Below are 15,607 nucleotides of genomic sequence, written 5' to 3'. Positions count from 1 at the left end.
CTCACGGCTGTTCCCTTTCATAATTTCTGGGTACTTTTTTTCAGCAGGACCCTCACTACTGGGCTTATACCCCAAGTGCATTTGTCAGATTTACTGTGGCAGTCTTGAGCATTTTTTTTGTTCTCAGAGCTAAATACAGCTAAATAAGCAAGAAATCTTCATAGCCTACAACATGAAATCAAATTTGAGCTTTTAGGGGGAGGATGGTTTATTTGTGGTTTCGTTTTCTTCAGCAATGTTCTAAAGCAGTATGTTGCTGGAATGCTTGCTGGTTTTCATATGGGAACCTTTCAAAACAAGTGCTGTCAAGGGCTTAAAATAACCAGCAGTACCTTCTAGGTTTGATCTTATTCACATAAATGAGAACTAAATAATTTAACTTTTTCATGTTTTCTGGTTTTTGTCTTTTTAAGACCACACTGAACAATTTATTTTGGGCTTTTAGAGTAATGAACCAATAATCAGTTTCCAGACACAGAAAGGAAAGCAGTCTGTTTTATGCATATATTTTGCTTTTGTATAAAAACATGAAAATATCAGACTCTAGATTTACATAAATTTTCCTGAATATCTTTTGAGTATATTCAGGTCAATACCTTTGCATAAACCATGCACAGATCCTTCAAAAACACAGAACTCTTTGTTGCAAATTCCAAATTAATTTCCATACATGAAAATGGAGTTTACTGACATTTACTGACAGCTAACTTTATAGGAATCTGACAATTGGTTTTTATAAGGAAAATTGACATCAGCTGAACCTAGTTTTACTCTTGGCACTTGACTACCCTGAATTAAGTTGCTCAGAAAAGGTTACTGTTTCAAGCTGACAGGTTGTCTGGAGTGTCTCGAGTGTGCTGCATCTTGGTACAAGCAGGATGTTGTGGGATAACAACTCATGGAAAGATCTGTTGCTCAAAGTCATCTGATTATTGCAGTGGCCTAAAACACCAGGATTTTGCACATTTCTTCTTGCTCAACTTTGCAGGAAGACTCAAAGTTACCAGCATATGTCTGCTGTTCTTACAGCTTCACTCCATCATTTATAGAATGCCTTCTCATTGCATTTTAAAATAAAAATAATTTATAACTAACTATGCAGAAGCTGTGGTTTGAAAAGGAGTGGCTGGAGTGTTGGTTTGTTTCCATGGAGTGGGTCACATGTGACTTGGTATTGCATGTTTGAACATAAAATATGTCCTCATAATTATGTTACATTATTACTGACCTACATTTGCTAGAAAAATAAATGTTCCCTGTCTTGGCAATTAACCCTGTTGGTAGTTGAACTAAACTGATTTGTTCACCTGGTCAATTTTCTGTTATTATCTGTAAATACTTGTGCTTCCTGCTTTGTTTGCACGTAAAGACTGCCACAGGCAGTTAGGATTGAAATGAAATGCTTGTGTCTCTTTGCCTAACCATTTTCACCTTTACTTTTTCACCCTCTCAGATACAAACAGTCCATCTGCAAAGGAAGGCAAGCCTATAGAAAATGGAGGCCTTGTGAATGAAGCCCCTGGAAAGCTGATGCATAGGTGTGTGGTTTTATTTTTTCTTTTCCTCTTGCCCCCCATCCATTCAATCCAGTCACTCAGGTGTAGATAAACAATAATTTCATGGTTATGGTATTTGTTTGAGGGAAGGTATATCCTGCTGGATCCAGCAGCCTGAGGAGGGCAAAGCTGTGCTGCTCTGTGGTTCCAGGTCCAGCAGGCACCTGACACCCCACAAACCCAGCAGCACCTCCTCAGCCCCTCTCTGCCTGGGCAGGACCAGTCTGCTCTGGGATCCATTCTGTGTGTCCATGCAAGATGCAGCTCTGCAGGGGCTGGGCTCAGTGCCTGCTGTGCCTGGGAGCTGCCCCTGGCTCCTGCTGCTGGCTCCTGGCATTGGAGCCCCTGGCACTTGGGCCCCCCTGCAGCTGCACACACTGGTGCACACTCATGTGCACACACACACACACACACACACACAGCCTGGGGCTGCAGCCCCCTGCAGCTGCACACACTGATGCACACTCGTGTGCACACACAGCTCTCGTGATGTTCTTTCCATGAAGAAACTCTTGTGTTGTAGATATTGTGGGTTTGGCTTGCATAAAAGGGAGAGTGTTTTATTGGTTAGTGCAGCTTTTGTGTGTGTTCCTAAGGCTTCTGCATTTTACTGCTGTCAGATGGGGTGAAGTGCCAAGGGGACCTTTAGTCTGACCTAATGCAGCTGCTATTCTGCTTGCAATCACTGTGATTACACCTTTCCAAAACCATCTCCTGGTCTGTGCCTCATTCTTACAGTGCTCTAATAGTGCCTCTGTTCTTATGGTGCCCTAGAGACTCTATTTCTGGAGGCTGATGAGTGCCTGGGAGTTAAATGGCCTGTTTTGAGGGGAGGGCAGGTACCCTTTTCACACTCCAGCAGCTGTTGAGCTGATGATGGGGTTTGGAAAGGCTGATCTTGATGGTCACAAGCATTTTTCTTTCTGGAGTGATTGTGCAACCAAGGCTTGTTTATCTGGTGACTGTTACTTGCACCTGGACATGGGTACTTGGGAAGTGAGTGCTGTCAGGGAGGGCTGGGAGAGTGCCCTGAGGGGACAAGGGGGGCTCCAGGAACCTCTGGCCTGTGGTGGGGTTAGGACATCTCCATAGGAGTGTAAACCACTGGCTTGGAGCTGTGAACTGCCAAAGCCTGGCTGTGAGGTAGCACCTGTCCTGTGCCAAGCTAAGATTAAAAATGAAATGTCTTCAAGCAGGCAGCTCAGCACCTCTTCAACATACAGCAGAGACACTGGGAAGCCACAGCAGCAGAGCAGCACAGCAGAGCTGCAGAAGCCACTTGCTGAGAAGAATTCCTGGAAACTGACAGAGGCTGACACTGCAAAGACTGGCAGGGTAAGGCTCCAGTTCCCACTTCCTGTGCCCTTCTTCAGTTTTGGAAAAATCTATTTCAGAAGAAAATAACTTCTGAAGACCATGTAACTGTTGTGAGAACGGGTTGAGCGAGTTCTTGAGCTTGCTGCTTGTTGTGTATTACTTGATGGAAGTGTTGCTGTGCCCTCTGCTCCCAAGCCTGAGCCCCACGTTTGCCTGCAGGAAGAGTGCCAACACAAAACTTGTGTGAGATGATGGCCCTGACCACATCAAAGTGTAGGAGGAGGAATGAAAACCTTGCAGCTATTTCTTGGAGAGAGGTTGTGACAAATTAGGTGACCTAATGAAAACTGCTCTTCAGTAAGGAGCTGCAGTTGACTCAGATGAATTTAAGCCAAGTTTCCACTGTAGACATAAGTGTCTAATCCCAGGATACCCAGGGCTTTTTGAGAAACCTGAGACTGAGGTCCCTGGGAAAGTGGCAGCTACAGCTCCTAGCAATGTTGCTTGAATCCAAGCTTGGATTGCTTGCTGTTGGTTAAAGATAGATCACAGGATACAAGCCATGTGGAGCAAGGGTTGGTTTAAAGGCTTTATAATCTTGTGGTACAAAGAGCCAGAAACTGGAACTGCTCAGTGAAGTTTTTGGCTCTGCTACTGATGCTCTGTGGTACTTCAGGCAGGTCCCTCCCTACTCCTCCCTTCCCTTGGATGACAGGGCAGGGATGATGTGTGCCTGCCCTGGGGCAGTGTTGGGTTTGGCATGTCTCCACTGAATGCTTTGCAGCCTGTGTTCCCAGGCTGTGGCTCTCTGCAGTGCAGCTGCTGTGCTTTCATGGCCTCATGGAGGGACACTGACTTTAAATAGGTGTTGGACATGGGGGAGTTGCTGCTTTTGAAGCCTAGCTGCAAAATGAGTATTTCTTTCTGTCTTCTTTCTTCAGGTAAAGGCATCAGTGTACTGGGACTACATGAAAGCAATTGGACTCTGTATGTCTTTCTTGGCCATTTTCCTCTTTGTGTGTAATCATATAGCCTCCTTGTCTTCCAACTACTGGCTGAGTTTATGGACAGATGATCCTGTTATCAATGGGACACAGCAGAACACAACTCTCAGACTGGGAGTATATGGAGCACTGGGAATTTCTCAAGGTTTGCCTGGTTTTGTGTATTTTAAGATTTGCTGGTTCAGTGTTTCTAATGCTCTTGGTGCCTGCAGCAGCATTTTGCTAAGGATTTGAGTGTGTGTTTTCATAAAAAATGAAAAACTTGAATTTAAAAAAAAGTGAGCAAACCAACCTATGCAAGTATTCAGTTACAAAATGTGTTTTTCCTTTCATTTGTAAATGAAATATCTCAAAGTGAGAAGTGTTTTTCTGGCTGATGAGTCAGAACTGTTGACAGAATGTCTGATCTGACAAGAGTCTCCCTGGCCTGTCAGCAGCCTGTGCTGGCCTGGGCTGCAGGGCAGTTTGTCACAGGAGGCTGTGGCTGTGCTGCCTCCCTGCAGCCCCAGCCTGGCACAGCTGCCCTAAGGGGCTGCTTCAGGGATGTTTTGTTTTGTGTCCTCTTTGTGGTTTAGAGTTTGTTTGCCATGAAACCAAACACCCCAAGTACCCCACTTGAGAAGTGCCATGAAAATCCCACAATAAAAAACAAATGCCAAGAGCAAATTCAGTGATTTTTTTGCTCAGGGAAAGTGTTCAAATATTAAACAATTTTTTGTAATGGAGAAGCAATGAAAGGAGTTTTCACTGGTTTTATTTTTTTTAACTACTTGACATATTTGCTGAGTCTACCTGAAGTGAACCCAAGTTCTCAAGATTATTGCACTGGAGACATACTGTCACCCTGATTTTTTAAGATTTTCTAAGCCTTCTGATGTTTACATTCTTGTAACGAACTTTCTCACACACTTTCTGTAAATAACTTATTGTCTTGCATTCTTTTAGAGAAGAAGAGAAATTTGATGGACTGTTGGTTTGTCCAGTGTCATTGGAGAGGTGGCACTTTCACCCTCCAATCCAGTGTCACTTTTAGAAATCTATAAATGTTAGAGCCAGAAAACAAACTTCCCTTTTTTCACCTTGAGAGCAGCTGTGTGTTGTTTCGTGTCCTATAGTGACAACATCCTAATGCTAAATGATGACAAAATGAGGAGGATGCTTTGTGTGAGAGGTGGCAGCAGTTAATAATGAGTCTCCTCTCCTAGGTATTGCTGTGTTTGGCTACTCAATGGTTGTGTCAATAGGAGGAATCTTTGCATCACGGCACCTGCACCTCAACCTGCTGCACAACGTGCTCAGGTCCCCCATGAGCTTCTTTGAGCGCACGCCCAGCGGGAACCTGGTGAACCGATTCTCCAAGGAGATCGACACCATCGACTCCACCATCCCACCCATCATCAAGATGTTCATGGGCTCCACTTTTAATGTCATTGGGGCTTGTATCATCATCCTGCTGGCCACACCTATAGCTGCTGTCATCATTCCACCCCTGGGACTTGTCTACTTGTTCGTGCAGGTAAAGGGGGTTACCTGGGGCAACCAGGACCAGCAGGCACATCCTCTCTTATTTGAGGCTGTTCTTACCCTGCACGAGGAAGGATTTTAATGTGCTGGGTTTGAGTCATGCTTGACTGACTGTGCTTTGCATGGTTTACTGATAATCTGATGTTAGCACAGCGTTTCCTTCCTTTGTCAAGTGTAAAATGACTTCTGTGCAGAGGGTAATCCTTTAATACCTACTTGATAAAAATGCCATTAGATTTTGTGGAAAATTTTGCACAGCTTGTTGCTCAGGGCCCAAATATGGAAAACATGGGCTTTTCCAAGACTGCTTTCCAAACATGAGAGTAGCCTTTAGAGGGGTATGTGTGTGTATTGCTCATGTGCCTGTTTCATCAGAATGTTGTCTACAGAGCAATAGAGTGGGTGGCAGGCTTTCATTCACTCTTACCCTGTGTGGGCAGGGTATGCTTGCTTCACTCTGACTTCACTCTAAAAACTGGAAGAGCCAGCACAGAATAAAGAGAAGCAGCTGGGGTATGACTTTGGCTCTTGAATTTGTAAATCCTTCTGGCTCCATTAGTAAACCTTAAAGTGGTGATATGTGTGTTTTATGCTGTTGAATTAAATTTGCTGATAAAAGAAAGAGGAGAAAATGGCTCTGGCATGAGATGGGTTGATTGGCAGTTGTTTAAAGGTAGGAGAGTGTATGTCATGGTTCTTCAGGCCTGAAAGTGCTGGAGAAGGTGTGTATTCCCACCTGTGAGTTGAATCTCTGTCACTTACAGCCCAGATGGCAGGGAACTGTTTATGATTCCCCTTGTCTTTCCAGACACAATCTGGATGTAACCTGAAATAGTTTCCCTGAGGCAGGTCTCAAGCTCTTGGGGATGTATTTCACACCCAAGATAGCTCAGCTACCTTAGAAGGCATAAAATCAGCAGGATGGTTTCTGTGGCAGTGTTGGAAACAAAAAGGTTTAATAAAAGGCAAAATAACAAAACCCTTTACAGAGAAAAACCGATCCAGGTGCAAGAGGCCCTCCTGCCCCTGGTAAAAGCCTTTAGTTTCTTTGTTCTCTTCTTTTTCTAGTAAATTGCCCAGGCAGGACTTTTTGGCTCCTGTCCAATTAGCTATCCTTAAGTTTGAGGTGAAGTCCCCTGGGTCCTGTGAGATGCCTTTTTCACCTAATCCAGGAGAGGAACTTCTGGCCTTATTTCCTTTCTAAGGGGACAAAGGATAGTTTTGTCACTCCCTCAAGAGGGGGCACATTCCTGCAGTGACCGTGGCTCTGGTGCTCTCACTGGCAGAGGTTTTACGTGGCCACGTCGCGGCAGCTGAAGCGCCTGGAGTCGGTGAGCCGCTCGCCCGTGTACTCGCACTTCAACGAGACCCTGCTGGGGGTGAGCGTCATCCGCGCCTTCCAGGAGCAGAAACGCTTCATCCGCCAGAACGACATCAAGGTGGACGAGAACCAGAAGGCTTATTACCCCAGCATTGTTGCCAACAGGTACCACTGGGGCTGCAGGCTTACCTGGGGAGGACATGGATCTGTGCTCCTTATCTGTCACAGCTCTCGGCATGCTTGGCTCTGTGGGTTCATCCGTTCCAGAGATGTTTTGTTCAAACTTCTGTGATGAAATTAAAATTACTTCTGAATCTCTCACCTTTCCAAGTGTTCCTGCATTGCTTCTGGGTTGTATTATTTTTAAAGTTTTGTTTTATTGATCCCTATGTTCAGAAAGTAGTTGTAGTTAAGAGAGGAATTTATGCACCCGAAAGACTCATTAATTTTGGATGCCTCTAGATTCACACACTGCTGAAGCAGAACCTCAAATATCTTGCAGTGTCACTAGCAGGACACACGTGCCTTATGATTAATCTTACAAAATAAAGATGTGTAACAATTAGAATTACTGTTGAATCTCTCATCTTTCTGACAGTTCCCGCCTTGCTTCTGGATTATATTATTAACAAAACTTTTATAAGTTTTATAACAGAACTTTTAAAAGTTTTGTTTCATTGATCCCTATGTTCAGAAAGTAGTTGTAGTTAAGACAGCAATTTATGACCTGAAAGACTCGTTAATTTTGGATGCCTCTAGATTCACACATTGCTGAAGCAGAACCTGAGACATCTTGCAGTGCTTGTGTCACTAGCCGGACACACTTGCCATATTACTCATCTTACAAAAACAGATGTGTAACAGAGGATTTGTTGTCCATATCTCTGATCTCTGTGGGTGAAGCACTGGAAGGGTGTGTTTGTGCCTTGCAGGTGGCTGGCAGTCCGTCTGGAGTACGTGGGGAACTGCATTGTCCTGTTTGCAGCACTGTTTGCAGTGATTGCACGCAACAAACTCAGTGCAGGCCTGGTTGGCCTCTCAGTGTCCTACTCACTGCAGGTAATTTTGCCTTTTCTAAAAAGAGCAAAACCTCTGAATCGTTGGACTGCATTGGGAAATCAGAGCCCTGATAGGGCTTTGGATGGAAAACTAATATAAAGAACATAGAATATAATAATTACAAATAGTATCTGAGGAGATGCTGGGAAGTTTCTTCTTTGCTTTCCCTGTGTGAGGGGATGTGGCCAGGGTGTCTCATCCTGTGCATCTTAAAGGCATTTAGGCTTTCCTCCTGTCCAGCACTGATTAGCCAAGATCTTGCCTGAAATTGCAGTGCTTTGGTTCCACATTTTCCATTTATTGCAGGTAACCTGTTCAGTGTACCCTGCTCTCTGACTGCTTTCCTCCTTGCAGATCACAGCCTACCTGAACTGGCTGGTTCGCATGTCATCCGAGCTGGAAACCAACATTGTTGCTGTGGAAAGAGTCAAAGAATACTCTGAAATGGAGAAGGAGGTACAGTGAGCTCTCCATTCCCCTTGTGGAATCCAGTGCCCTGCTCTGAGGTCTCAGCTGCCCACTGAGTGGTTGGAGGGTGGGCTGTGCTCTGAGCTGAGGTGGGACAGAGCTCAGGGCTGTGGGTGCCTGCCAGGGACGGGCTGGGTCCCACTGGGAAGCTCCTGTTGGTGCTTTTGTGGTGTTCCCACTGGTATTTACACAGTGCTATTTAGGAAATGTGCTCTGATGTTCAAGGCTAAGCAGTAGGGTAGCACAAATATTTTGGTTTCCTAAAACTTCAAACATAATGTTTTTATGTGTTTCTCTTTTGCACTCAGGGTGGGGAATAAAAAGGTTTTACTTTTTTTTTGTTTTGATTCAAATCACATTATTCATTTAATGTATAATTGTTCCCTTTATGATTGTGGAGTTCCCTGGGTCTTCTTTTTGCCTTGCCTGCACTTGAACCTGACCTGGGTCACTATTTTTGCAGCCAAACATTATGAAGACCCTTCCTAGATTTTTTTTCATAAGTTCTGGTAGCAGACCAGTGTTTATACATGCAAAAGCCTTTTTATTTGGCAGTGGCAGTGAATGCAGTGTATTCTTTGCTTTCTCACCTCTGTGGGAGGCTGAGGCAGCAGCTTTTTGCCAGCTTATGGATATTTTAGTGCACAGGCTTAGCCTAACTGCTTCTAGTTGCACCTGTGGCTGCCCCAGAGGTTTCCTTGCCATGGTGGGGTGTACAGACAGGTTGTCTGAATGTGTGCTGCCTGCATGATTCTGCCATTGGCAAGAGGGAAGTTTATCCAGCAAGTGGGATTTGAGACAGCCAAGCCCTTCATCTGTCCTGAGACTCCTCTCCTCATCACAGTTCCTTTTGCAAATCCCCTCAGAAGGATTTTTGTTAATTGCAACCTGGGTCCTCTGAGGCTGTGTTTGGTTGCAGCAGCTGATCAGAGGTGTCTGTGTGGCTCTTGCAGGCTGAGTGGAGCATTGAGCAGACAGCCCCAGGCAGCAGCTGGCCCCAGGAGGGGAAGGTGGAGTTCCGGGGCTATGGATTGCGCTACCGCGAGGACTTGGACCTGGTCCTGAAAAACATCAATGTTACCATCAATGGGGGGGAAAAGGTAATGCCTGAATCCATGGCAGGGTGCTGAGTTCACAGGTCTGCATGGGAGAGGCTTAACCCTGTTCTGTTCTGTGTCTGGGGCTCTTAAGAACTAGAAAAGCTTCTGTGGAATCAGCCCTGCAGATGTTGTGGGTTCTGAGCCTTTGCAAGGTGCGTTCTGCATCAGGGATAAGGAGACACAGCTATGTGGGGCTGCCAAGTATCATTTGGCCTGGTTTCATTGGGAGGTGAGGTTTATCCTGTCTTGTCTCCCCTTCCCAGGGAATTTTGCTAATTTGTTTGCCATAAGCAAAGAGGAGTAGGTTGCAGAGAGATAAAGTTAATTATAATCTCAGGAAAATAGCCCACAGTTAAGGGGGGAAGCCTGATCTAGTGAGGCAGAAGTTGCAAGGTGAGACTGCAGGAAAAAATGGGACTTCAGAGGAGATTCTCTGGATCTGGCCAAGCTGATCTGTGTGTTTCTCCTCCTGCTTCCTTGCCCAGTCCTGTGTGGATTCTCTGATGTCTATTAATAGTGTGGTCTTGCACAGCAGCATAAAAGGTAGCTATGAGAGATCTACTATCCAGCTTCCTTATTAGTGGTAGCCAACTGGGCATTTGTTTTCTCCTGAGTGCACACTTTGTACCTACAAATATGGGCAGAATGCTACCTCAAGTGGTTAGAATGGACAGATGGCCAGAGGTGTATCAGCCAACCAAAGTAGCCATCTTTTATATTTGAAAAAAATTGATCAAGACTTCAGTCTAACTGGGAAGTAAAACATACAGTGTGAATCTGAATGCCTTTGGTGTGTGGATAACCCCAAAAGTATGACAATGTGTTGGTTTCAGGTGGAAATGCTTGGAAATGCTTGAACTCTTTCCTAGAGTAAGTTGTTCTTGTATTTCTTCCCAACAGATTGGAATAGTTGGAAGAACAGGAGCTGGAAAATCCTCACTTACTTTGGGTTTGTTTCGGATTAATGAAGCAGCTGAAGGTGAAATTATCATTGATGGGATTAATATTGCCAAGATAGGACTCCATGACTTGAGGTTCAAGATCACCATCATCCCTCAGGTAGGTGCAAAATCCTGGCACTACCTGAACTTCTTTGCTCTTTGCAGTGCTCCTTCCATAAAGTACCGAGGGGAAAATTGTTATTCCTCCTCTGATCTGTGCTGTGAAATTCAGTCACTTCAGCTTGCCCTTTCATGGACTTGAAACCAGGCTTTTTTCCCTAGGCTGGTTTCAGTTTGCCTGTGCCAGGTAACAAGTAGGAACTTGGCTGAGCCATGTTGTGGAAGCAAAACCTTGGCCTCTGGATTCAGGAGCTGATCACTTACAGACTACAGACAGCTCAGCCTGAGTGGGAAGGGCTGATCCCAGCTGAGCACCTGCTTGGGATCCCCTTGTGAGCTGGGCAGAGTGGGTGCCATCAGTGCTGTTCTTGCACAGAAACCATCCCAGGCTAGTCCAGCCAGCTGTGGGTTTGATAGTCCTAAACATTTGGAAATACAGCTAGTCCAGCCAGCTGTGGGTTTGATAGTCCTAAACATTTGGAAATACAGCTTTATTAGCATTGGATTTAGTCTCAAGTGTTTTTGTTCTTACTGTGTAGCCTTTATTGCCTGTTCTGATTCAGAGTAAGACCATGAAATGTGATGTTTTCAATTATCATTGCAGCACACTGGCAAAAACAAATGAGCTCACTGTGAAAGGTTTTCTGTACCACCTCTTTTGGAAATCTGGGGGTGGACTTTGCTCTCTCCTTTTGATTGTTTTGCATCTATATTTCTAAAGTAGTATTTTTTCCTGTCTGAGAAAAAAAAAGGAGTAATTTCATTCATACTGCAGCTGAGGAGTTTTGAAATATTTACAGATGGTTAATTCCCCAAGAAGTGAGAAGTTGACCTGGTAGTCCCTGCTGACAGATGGTTAAGCAGGGAGGGCCTCTATTTTAGCCTAGAGGTCCAGTAAAAACAAAGTTGGCCGGGGTTTGGGTGTTTTGGCTTGTTTGTTTTGTTGGGGTTTTTTCTGAATTCATGAGTTACTGACTAATGGAAAGGTCTGGACTGCAAGAATCTGCAAAGGGAAGAGGTCAGGCCCCCAAGAAGAGTGAGTGAGAATAACTTTTTATTGGAAAAAAATGAGCTCTCACTCCTAAATTCAGTGTATTAGCTTGCTTGCAACTGCACCTGCACATGTTGTTTCCTTTTGTTATCTAAGAAATATTTGTGGAGCCCTTGCCATGTTCTGTGTCCATTGTCAGTTTTCTCTCTCCATGAGCAGGATCCAATATTGTTTTCTGGCTCTCTGCGTATGAATCTTGATCCTTTTGACCAATACTCTGATGAAGACATTTGGAGGTCTTTGGAATTGGCTCACCTGAAGAACTTTGTATCATCCCTTCCTGATAAACTGAATCATGAGTGTGCTGAGGGTGGTGAGAACCTCAGGTAGGTCAAAGAAAGTGTGTGCTTGAACTGAATCATGGGTGTGCTTGGGCAAGTTCTAATGCCCCAGCCCTGTGTCACAATCTGGGGAGGCAGCTGGAGAATTCTTCATGTGTGACCAGGCAAACAGACTACTAGGTTTTATTCAACATGTTTTCAGCTCTTCACTTTGGGCATTTCAAATAATTTTAAGAAATAGTTTGAGTGCAAGGCAGCTTGGGCAGCTTGGCTTTAAGCAGCAGCATTGTTCTAAGGAAGCTGTTCACTTGCTATTTGCACCTTATCAAGGTTTTATTGTTGAGTTTGTAGAAACCATTTAAAGTGCAGTCCTCACCACTTTACTGATGCAGTGAACCAGCCTGATGCAGTTATGCTGAAACCACTTGTATGCTCCTGCTGCATTGCCAGGACCTCATTTTTGAGGGGGTGTAGTTTCAGATGCTATTAGATATTCTGCAGGAAAATAGTAAGACTCAAGTTATCTTTAGAACAAGGAATTGCCAGGTTTCAAAATGAGTACCAATGAGTGCTCTAAACTTGTTCTGACTTTTCTCCCCTGCTCCATCCCCTCTGTGCAGCGTGGGGCAGCGCCAGCTGGTGTGCCTGGCACGAGCTCTGCTCAGGAAGTCCAAAATCCTGGTTCTGGATGAAGCCACAGCTGCTGTTGATCTTGAAACAGATAAGCTCATACAGTCCACTATAAAGTCTCAGTTTGAAGAATGTACTGTGTTAACTATAGCACATCGTCTGAACACAATCATGGACTACACCAGGTGAGGTGGTGCTGCTCTTAGCTTGCAGACTGTGTCACCTGCACTGTGCTCCACTTAAATGGCAATCTTTGTGTTAGTTGGGTGTTTACTGGTTCCTTTTTAGCTGCCTCTGCAGTTACAGAGCTGCTGGAATGCCTGTTTTGAGGGCTGGGGTGTTTGTGTGGCTTGTGGTGGCTGTGCTTGCCCTGGGGAGCTCCTCTGGTCCCTCTGTCTCACTGCTAATGTGTTGTTCCTGCTGTTCCTGCAAACTGGGAAGGGGAGAGAGGCAAGGACAGGAGTCTGTTCCTGGGTCTTGCCCTAATTCAGGCACAGACAGCATAAGGAATCCCAAGGGGTAGATCCTGCCCTCTGAAGTTCATTTGGTGTTCAACTTTCCTTCACTTCTGGTTATAGTTCATAGAGCCTCTCTTGTGCTGGCTGCCTTGCTGAGGTGGGCTTGAGGGGCAAGTTGTTGTCTCATATTTCAGTTTTAGGCTCTTGTCCCTTTTCTCACAGAATGGCAAAGTGAGCACTGCTAGGATTTCAGCGTGCCTTTGTAGCCCTCTGTGCTGTCAGTAGTGACAGATCAGAGGAGCACTGCCAGCAGGGAACATCCAGCTCAGCAGTGGCAGTGGTGACTCCAGGCTGCAGCCCCTGCCAGGGCTTGGTGACCATCTCTGCAGTGCTTCCATGCATGGGGGAGCTGGAGCACTCAGGCTGACCTGGTGCACTTCCTTGTGCCAGCTGGATGTTGTTGTTTGTCACAGAGGCTGTGGAGCAGCAGTTGGTGTGCAGGGGTTAAGGGAAGGTTACCCCAGGTCTTGCAGGGTCTTACAGGCCCTCTCACACCTTGACAAGCAGTGCTGCCAGCTCGCTTCTGGCTGGCTCAGAGTGCACTCCAGAGCCTCCTGTGCAGGAGGAGATGGGTGGTGACCATGTGCTGTGTCTGCAGGTGGCTGGGTGGCCATGTGCTGTATAAACAATGCAGCACACAGACCATCTGCAGAGAGCTGGGAGGGACAGTGAGCACCTCAGCCTGCTCACACTGTCAGCACTTGCAAATAATGGCTATGCTGCAGTCTCTGTCTGTACACATATGTTCACTGACTTTCTGGAGCTTCTTGTGACTATTTTCCTGGTTTTTTTCCCCTCTCCTTGTTTTACAGAGTTTTAGTCCTGGAGAGAGGAGAAGTGGTGGAGTGTGGTACCCCAGACCAACTACTTCAGGAAAAAGGCATTTTCTATAGTATGGCCAAAGATTCGGGCTTGGTGTAGCACTTGAACTTGGCTATTTGCTGTGGGGAAGAGGGAGGAGATACATTTGGAGAGCTGTAACTTCCCCTGAGCTGGACTGAACCACACAGCTGAGTTTCAGGCACAGTGAAGTTAGCCAGAGCGTGGCAGTGGAAGCAACATAAAGATGCAATTTTTCCTTATTTTTTACTTCTCCTTAGTATTGATTTTAGCCACCTTCAGGAGAAGCTCCTACACTGTGGAAGACACTTCAGAGACTCCTATTTTTTGCCTGAAATCTGTCATTATACACTCAGATGTATGGCCGAGTGATTCATCAGAGAAATTCAGAAAAGCTTTTTCTTCTCATCTCTTTTATGTTCTGAAGTTCCCTCCTTTTTTTTTTTTTGAAAATATTTTTGCAAATGCTAGTTATTTGCTTGTTTGTGGATTCCTCATTTCATGAGCCATCTATTGTGGGATGCACTTGGAACATTTTGTGGCATAAAGTACTATAGTCCAAAGATTTTTCTTCTTGTGAAATAAAAGGTGTGCCAGACTTTCTCCTTATGGCATTTACTGTACATGGTTAATGCTTTATGCATTGTCCTAAAGGTTTCATGTGTTTACAGCATAGAGCAGCAAGTTCACTGTCATGTCAGCAGTGCTGATGTGAAAAAGCACAGTCAACCTCAGAGCAGTGTTCCAGCACATCTCCAGAACCAAACTGTGCAGCAGCTGGTGTGTTGCTGTGTGCTGATGTCACCCCCAGCTCAGTCAGGAATTCCCACTGGGGTGCCCAGTGCTGGTGACACCTGTGGGGACAGGGCTGAGCAGGGAGGATTTGCCTGAGCAGAGGCTGCAGGCTCAGGGTGACCTTGATTGTAACACCCTTGGCTTTGGTAGTTCTGTGCTTTCATAGCAGCTCTGCCACATCAAGGACCATTAGCCTTATATCAAAGAAACATGCCCTTCATGCTGCTGCTGTTGACTCTTAAATTTTTGTGGGAAAATGTTCTGTTGCAGTTGTTAAAGAAAAAAAAAAAGGTGTTTTTAAGGTTTTGTGTCGGAAGGGTCTAACAATTAAAATGGCAAGGGAGTCTGGTTTTCAAGATCTATGTTGAATTTTCAGCTTTTTGTGGTAAGAAAAAAGTTACTTTTCTAATGTTCTGATTAGTCTTATGTTAAAGGAAAATGCTGGAAGAAAGCAAACTAAGTCAGATGGATCCAGATACTCAGCACTGAGAATGTGGACTTCTGTGATTGATATTGCTGACCTTAATACTAGACAATTGTTGTCCTTAGAGTAAAGCTATTTATTTTTTTGTAAATTATGACACTCTGAAATTGAATAGATTGAAAATTTCTTTGGTATTTTTTGTAATGACAATGCAAATATTTGCAAAGAACTTGCAGTAAAAAATTGTTTGAAAGAAAACGTGTTATTTCTTGCCTTGTGTTTGACAAAGGGTTTGCTTTGTCAGTTCAGCTTTTTGCCTTCAAAGTAGAAATTAGTGCTCCTGCTTCCACTGATCAGGTGATGATGAAGGCTCAGCAGAGCAGGAGCCCCAGTGCTGAGGACCTTTGTCACCCCCATGGTGTCCATGGGGCTCCTGAGCTTGGTGTGAATTTTGTCTGTGGAAAGGGAACGAGCAGGGGCTGGCTGGGGACTTTGGGGATGAGCTGTGAGTTACAGCTTTTCAAATCCCCAGACACTGGTGCAGCACAGTGGTGGACAGAAGGCTGGGATGATGCTTGGAGCACATGGTTTGTAGGAGCAGAGCACAGGGGCTCTGTGCTGAGAGGGGCTCTGGGCTGGTGTTGTACGTTCAGGTGGA

General features: G+C 45.1%; 1 protein-coding gene across 5 annotated transcripts in view; it reads left to right on the top strand.

Moving 5' to 3' along the window:
* LOC129127459 (multidrug resistance-associated protein 1) overlaps positions 1-15,207 on the top strand; it is a 46,324-nt gene extending 31,117 nt beyond the window's left edge. For 2 of the 5 annotated variants that reach the window (XM_054644081.2, XM_077186658.1), the window contains 12 exons: positions 1,454-1,538; positions 2,753-2,891; positions 3,815-4,022; positions 5,083-5,393; positions 6,688-6,887; positions 7,655-7,781; positions 8,136-8,237; positions 9,203-9,349; positions 10,250-10,408; positions 11,621-11,787; positions 12,363-12,557; positions 13,703-15,207. In XM_054644081.2, coding sequence (XP_054500056.2) covers positions 1,454-1,538; positions 2,753-2,891; positions 3,815-4,022; positions 5,083-5,393; positions 6,688-6,887; positions 7,655-7,781; positions 8,136-8,237; positions 9,203-9,349; positions 10,250-10,408; positions 11,621-11,787; positions 12,363-12,557; positions 13,703-13,811 — 1,949 coding nt within the window. In that variant the 3' untranslated portion in view covers positions 13,812-15,207. Of the gene's footprint in view, positions 1-1,453; positions 1,539-2,749; positions 2,892-3,814; positions 4,023-5,082; positions 5,394-6,687; positions 6,888-7,654; positions 7,782-8,135; positions 8,238-9,202; positions 9,350-10,249; positions 10,409-11,600; positions 11,788-12,362; positions 12,558-13,702 lie in introns of those variants that run through there. The other 3 variants (XM_077186659.1, XM_077186657.1, XM_077186660.1) reach the window with 2 other exon arrangements.
* Positions 15,208-15,607: the final 400 nt, after the last annotated feature.

The sequence above is a fragment of the Agelaius phoeniceus genome, chromosome 16 (genome assembly GCF_051311805.1).
Source record: "Agelaius phoeniceus isolate bAgePho1 chromosome 16, bAgePho1.hap1, whole genome shotgun sequence".
NCBI classification, from domain to species: domain Eukaryota; kingdom Metazoa; phylum Chordata; class Aves; order Passeriformes; family Icteridae; genus Agelaius; species Agelaius phoeniceus.
Note: the sequence above shows the minus strand (reverse complement) of the source record. Positions and strands in the feature narration are given on the sequence as shown.